General features: G+C 27.7%; 1 protein-coding gene across 1 annotated transcript; it reads left to right on the forward strand.

Moving 5' to 3' along the window:
- Positions 1–216: 216 nt before the first annotated feature.
- LOC133289911 (auxin efflux carrier component 2-like) lies at positions 217–1,967 on the forward strand. Its single transcript, XM_061487939.1, has 5 exons — positions 217–318; positions 1,245–1,335; positions 1,465–1,622; positions 1,714–1,790; positions 1,901–1,967. The coding sequence occupies exons 1-5, from the start codon at positions 217–219 to the stop codon at positions 1,965–1,967; spliced, it is 495 nt and encodes a 164-aa protein (XP_061343923.1).
- Positions 1,968–6,609: the final 4,642 nt, after the last annotated feature.

The raw sequence follows: 6,609 nt of genomic DNA on the forward strand, positions 1-6,609 counted from the left end.
CACTCACCTTATTCTCTTCTCTGGTGTCTAGCGACCTCCATTGAAAGGTATTGAATGTTCGAAGAAGTGTTCTTCTCTTATAAGACTACAAGGTGGTGTGTATCTATGTCGAAGGACTTGTGTTTTCAAGTCTGAAGAATTGATCAAGAACACATTTGATTAGGAACCATAATCTGAATAAAGGTGTCAACTTTAAACCCCTAACATGTCTACTGCATGATTCATGGGTTGAATATGCTTGAGGGTGGACAAAGATTGCCTCTTATGCATTTTTCCCCCTCCTTTATGTTTATGACCTACAAGAGGCGATCTACAAAGGTTGTCAATTATATGATAAATTCATATGATATTTCTAAGGCTTTAATATTTCCACTTAGATAACTTATCTACATTAAACGATATCGTTTTGAGTTAAAAAATTAAAATAAGAATAACTATTATAACTCTGAAATAAATTATAATTACAAAAACACCTTAATTTTCATCCCAAAATGACATCGTTTTGGGCTCAATGTGGATAATTTTTTTTTGGTATCCGATAAGTTATCTCTGCAGAAAATATAAACCCTATTTTTAAAACATATTATATAATGAAACTATAATATTTATATATACATATAAAATAAATAAAAAATCATTATAATCAACTAATTGATTAAGATTTTATTTAAGTCAATTATAATCAATTAATAGATTTATACAATATCATTATATATACTAAGGAAATTATATATCATTGGAAAGTTTGATGATGTGTCACTCCCTCCTTCAATTTCACCAATGTGTTCACACTTGAGAAAATTTGAAAACTTTCTTCTTTTGGAATTTTTTTAATCGAAAATTAATATTAAATAAATAATAATAAAATAAATCAAAATTCGAAAGTAAAGAATTAGTGGGAGACATCTAATTAATGCCTCACTATCATTTCTACATTGGAATTGTAAGGTTCTTAATTGAAAATTACTGGAACATGAAAAGTCTATTAATGATATTGAAAATTATCCTACCTAAACAAAACTTTTTAGTTCCTCTCATCTCTCAATTATTCTTATAAATACCAAATTTCAAAATGACATCTTTATTTTTCTCTCACAACGCCTTTCTCAGCTCTGATTCTTCACTCAAACCCATCCTTTCATTTCCCCTCATCCACTCTCATTCTATTTTTCATTTTCTTGAACATTAGTCACGAACCCGATTACCTCTTTCCAGTCAAAAAAGAAGCAAGACGGAATCTTTAGCGAAGAAGATCCACTCTCATTCTTAATATTGTGAAAGGTTCCATCTCAATACTTTCTAATGCTGGTCTAGGAATAACCATGTTCAGTCTAGGTACTTCTCTCGAGCCTTATAATTTTTTAATTTTTTTTCCTTGCTTTCATTTTAATTCTGCCATTGCCCTAAAAAAATTGATGTTAATTATTATGGGAACCATTTATAATAAAATGCTTTCTTAAACAGGTCTGTTCATGGCATTACAACCCAAGATCATTGCCTGTGGAAAATCTGTGGCAGCATTTTCTATGGCTGTTAGGTTCTTGACAGGTCCAGCTGTAATTGCAGCAACCTCAATAGGCACTGGTATGCGTGCAGTTCTTTTACATGTTGCAATTGTTCAGGTGAAATATATATGAAACCCACTTTGTCATTTAATCAAAGTCCAATGTCGTTGTTCTTAGTTATTTATGATAATAAGTTTAATATTTGAAGGCTGCCCTTCCCCAGTGTATTGTTCCCTTTGTGTTTGCCAAAGAATACAATCTCTATGTAGATATACTCAGTTCTGCGTAAGTGTCTTTTGTAAATCTATTTTTAATAAAATGCAATAGATGCAAGTGATTGTGTGGACTTGTGGCATATAAAATAAATTCTAAAAGAGACTTCACAAATTGTGCAGGGTTATATTTGGAATGCTGGTTGCATTGCCCATAACAATACTCTACTATGTGCTACTTGGAGTCTAATCTATCTTGGGAAGCAAAAGCAATAGAAAAGAAGTATGATGTTGTCACTGTACGTAAATGCAAGTCAAGCTCAAGATATTGGGTTTTAGAGAAGGAAAGAGAAATTATATATAGTGTATTGTTTTTTTTCAAAGTTTCCAGCTCACTCTTCATTCTTTCTATTTGTTAATGGAAAAATCTTTTAGTTAGGTAGAAAAGCAAGAGATTACAACCTATGAGGCGCGATAGAGTTTTCACAGATCAATATTTTTATTATATCATTATATATTCTAAGGGAATAAATAACATTGGAAAGTTTGATGATGTGTCACTCCCTCCTTCGATTTCACCAATGTGTTCACACTTGAGAAATGTTTGAAAAGCTTCTTTTTTTGGTAATTTTTTTTAATCAAAAATTAATATTAAATAAATAATAATAAAATAAATCAAAATTCGAAATTAAGGAATTAGTGAGAGACATCTAATTAATGCCCCATTATCATTTCTACATTGGAATTGTAAGGTTCTTAATTGAAAATTATTGGAAAATGAAAAGTCTATTAATGATATTGAAAATTATCCTACCTAAACAAAACTTTTCAATTCCTCACATCTCTCAATTATTCTTATAAATACCAAATTTCAAAATGGCATCCTCATAAAGATGAATAAAAATGAGTTGCCAATTTGATGAATAAAAATGAGAAATCGTTAATCCTAAGATGAATGAGATGTGAATGGAATCCTCATAAAGATGAGAATGTTCATAATGATAAGATGGAAAACGAAAAATAATTATACAAGATATAGAATTTAATATCACAGATGAATGAAAGATATTTTATTTTAATTTGAAATTTAAAATATTTAAACTAAATAGTTAGTGCGAAAAGAGTTTAGTATTAATTAGTGACAAACAAGTGTATTAATATCCTACTTATTTTTTAAAATTCGAAATTTGAAGTTGATATAGGTGGAAAAAAGGGTTTAACATCTTTCAGCAGGAGACAGCTGTATTAAATTTCCATCTATTATCTTCATCAAAAAAAATCCACCTATTATATACTTAAAAGGAGAACCAAAAAAACTGATGTGTCAAGCTCTCATGCAGTTTCAGCTTTGTGTTCACACTTGAATGTCAATTTAAAAAAAATTACATAATAAGTTTTTAATTAAATCAAAATTCAAAATTAAGAAATTAGTGGGAGACATCTAATTAATGACACACTATCATTTTTTACATTGGAACCTGTAAGGTTTTTAATTATTGTATTGGAAGATGGAAGGTTCTTTACTAATGTTACTTGAAAATGGAAAACTCATCATTTAATATTTTCTTATAACCTTCAAATCATTCAGACACTTAATCTTCTACCTCCTGTGTGTTCTCACTTGCTTGCCAATTTTGAAAATAAATAAATAACTAAAAATTAAGTTTAAAGTAAATTAAATTTCAAAATTAAAGTGTTAGTGACATCAAATTAATGTACTACTATCATTGGAAAGTTTGTTGATATATCACTCCCTCCTTCAATTTCACCAATGTGTTCACACTTGAGAAATGTTTGAAAAGTTTCTTCTTTTGGTAATTTTTTTTAATTGAAAATTAATATTAAATAATTAATAATAAAATAAATCAAAATTCAAAATTAAGAAATTAGTGGGAGACATCTAATTAATGCCCCACTATTATTTCTACAGTGGAATTGTGAGGTTTTTAATTGAAAATTATTGGAAAATGAAAAGTCTATTAATGATATTAGAAATTATACTACCTAAACAAAACTTTTCAGTTCTTCCCCTCTCTCAATTATTCTTATAAATACAAAATTCCAAAATGGCATCTTTATTTTTTTTCTCACAGCGTCTTTCTCAGCTCTGATTCTTCACCCAAACCCATCATTTCCTTTCCCCTCATCCACTCTCATTTTATTTCTCATTTTTTTGAACATTAGTCACGGACCCGGTTACCTCTTTCCAGTCAAAGAGGAAGCAAGATAGGATCTTTAGCGAAGAAGGGATCAGAATGAAAAATTACTTGAAACAACTCCAGCAACACCCTTTGAGAACAAAGGTCCCTCTTCTTCATTTATTACTGCATCTATCTCATTTTTAATTTCACTTTACATTGCTTGCTTTCCTTGCTTCTTTTTTTCATCTATTTTCATTGACATGTTGTTTTGTTAGCCCTAAAAGAGCTACCTTTAATGGTTCACGTAATAGATTGGTTGTAGGTGGCTAGCGATTAACATATTGGAAGAATTTATAAGAAACAGTCTAAAGTTCTAACCTTGCACGCGAAATTTAGAATCTATGGGTCACAAGTACAAACTTTCTTAGCATATAATCAGTCACCTCAAAATATGGAAAAAGGATTTTAGGGATTTTTTTATAGTTCTTTCTCTATTAATGCTTATGTTTTTGGGGTATCAGTGAGGAAAATGCAAAAAATACATAATGGTGGAAAAGAAAAAGATCAAGGCTTTATAACGGTGAATGCAAGCAGTCTACCATGAAACCAATATCATCAATTAAATTAGGGTTCAGAAGAAGAAGAACGGTTTGTGCGTATATTAGGTGGAGGATGAAGATATGGGTTACCCTCTTTTGGATTTTCGATTTTGCAGCTTCCCAATTTTTTTTTCTTTTATTTGTATGTGCACCATTCAATTGTGAATTTATAATAACCAAAAGGATATATTATTATATATCCTTTCATTTATTTATTTATTTATTTATTTTCTCTTCACCAACATAATTACTAATATCTTTTGGATATCCAAAAAAATAATGAATTTTCTTTATTTTCTGTATGACTTTTATGATGTATCCTTTGTTTATCCTTTTTATTTTATTTTTTTCTCCGACAAAATTAAATAATATTCAAAACTTATTTCGGTAAAATTTTCCAAAAATTAATATGCTTTAGATGTAAATAAAATATTAAAATTCAAAAAACATCTTATAATAAAAGAAAATAACTTTTGAAATTGTGCAAACCTGAATGTCTTGAAAATTTCAAGGAATTCCTATTATAATTCTGATTGCGTGGAAAATTTCAAAGGTCACCGTAGACATTTTCAAAACACAAAGAAATTATATTACAAGGAGTCTTTTAACAGTTAAAGAAAATAATAGTAATTAATATACCTATTAGGAATAAGTGATTTACTGTGTAATTGTTGTAATTACTGATGCTAATAATGAGTTGCCAATTCGATGAATAAAAATGAGAAATCGTTAGTCCTAATCCCAAGATGAGTGAGATGTGAATGGAATCCTCGTAAACATGAGAGTTGCCAATATTCATAATGATAAGATGGAAAACGAAAAATAATTATACGAGATATAGAATTTAAAATCACAAATGAATGAAAAACATTTTATTTTAATTTGAAATTTAAAATATTTAAACTAAATAGTTAGTGCGAAAAGAGTTTAGCATTAATTAGTGCAAAGAAGTGTATTAATATTCTACTTCTTTTTTTAAATTTGAAATTTAAAATTGATATAGGTGGGAAAAAAGGTTTAACATCTTTTAGCAGGAGACAACTGTATTAAATTTCCATCTATTATATACTTAAAAGGAGAACCAAAAAAACTGATGTGTCAAGCTCTCATGCAGTTTTAGCTTTGTGTTCACACTTGAATGTCAATTTTAAAAAAATTACATAATAAGTTTTTAATTAAATCAAAAATCGAAATCAAGAAATTAGTGGGAGACATCTAATTAATGATCCACTATCATTTTTACATTGGAACCTGTAAGGTATTTAATTGTTGTATTGGAAGATGGAAGGCTCTTTACTAATGTTACTTGAAAATGGAAAACTCATCATTTGATATTTTCTTATAACCTTCAAATCATTCAGACGCTTAATCTTCTACCTCATGTGTTCTCATTTGCTTGCCATCAAATTAAAAATTAAAGTGTTAATTTGCTTAATCTTCTACGCTTAATCATTCATTTGCTTCTCATTTAATCTTTTGAAAATAAATGAATAACTAAAAATTAAGTTTTAAGTAAATTAAATTTTGAAATTAAAGTGTTAGTGGCAGACATCAAATTAATATCTCATTATCATTTCTATATTAGAATTGTAAGGTTTTTAATTATTCTATTGGAAGGTGGAAGGTGCATTACAAATGTTAGTCGAAAATGGAAAACTCATCATTTCATGGAGAATATGCACAACCTTCTATGCATGTTTCCCACTACTTTTAGTATAAGAAATTGTTAAATCTATTAATAATATTTGTTATTATGTCTACTGGGTGAGAAAATATTTAATATTTCAAAATTCAAACATTTTAAATTTGAATTTTTAACTTGATAGGTGGGAAAAGAATTTTGCATTAATATTTTTGTAGTGGAAAAAAATATATATAATAAAATTAAATTTAATATAATAAATTATAGATTAAACAAAAAAATATTTAAAATTTATAAAAAAATATGTATAGTTGATAGAAAATAATTTAAATGAAAAATTAGAAATGACATATTTATACCTTAAATAAATTAAAATTTTAACTTTAAAAAGTAATACAAAAAGAGAAAAACATTTCCACACAAGTATTTTTTTAACATAAACGTTTTAAACATATATGTATAACCAATATAAAAATTATAAATTAAAAGAGAAAAAAATTAAAATTTTCA

The sequence above is a fragment of the Gastrolobium bilobum genome, unplaced genomic scaffold (genome assembly GCF_033153095.1).
Source record: "Gastrolobium bilobum isolate Gb01-03AN ecotype WA unplaced genomic scaffold, APGP_CSIRO_Gbil_v1 utg16824, whole genome shotgun sequence".
Classification (NCBI taxonomy): domain Eukaryota; kingdom Viridiplantae; phylum Streptophyta; class Magnoliopsida; order Fabales; family Fabaceae; genus Gastrolobium; species Gastrolobium bilobum.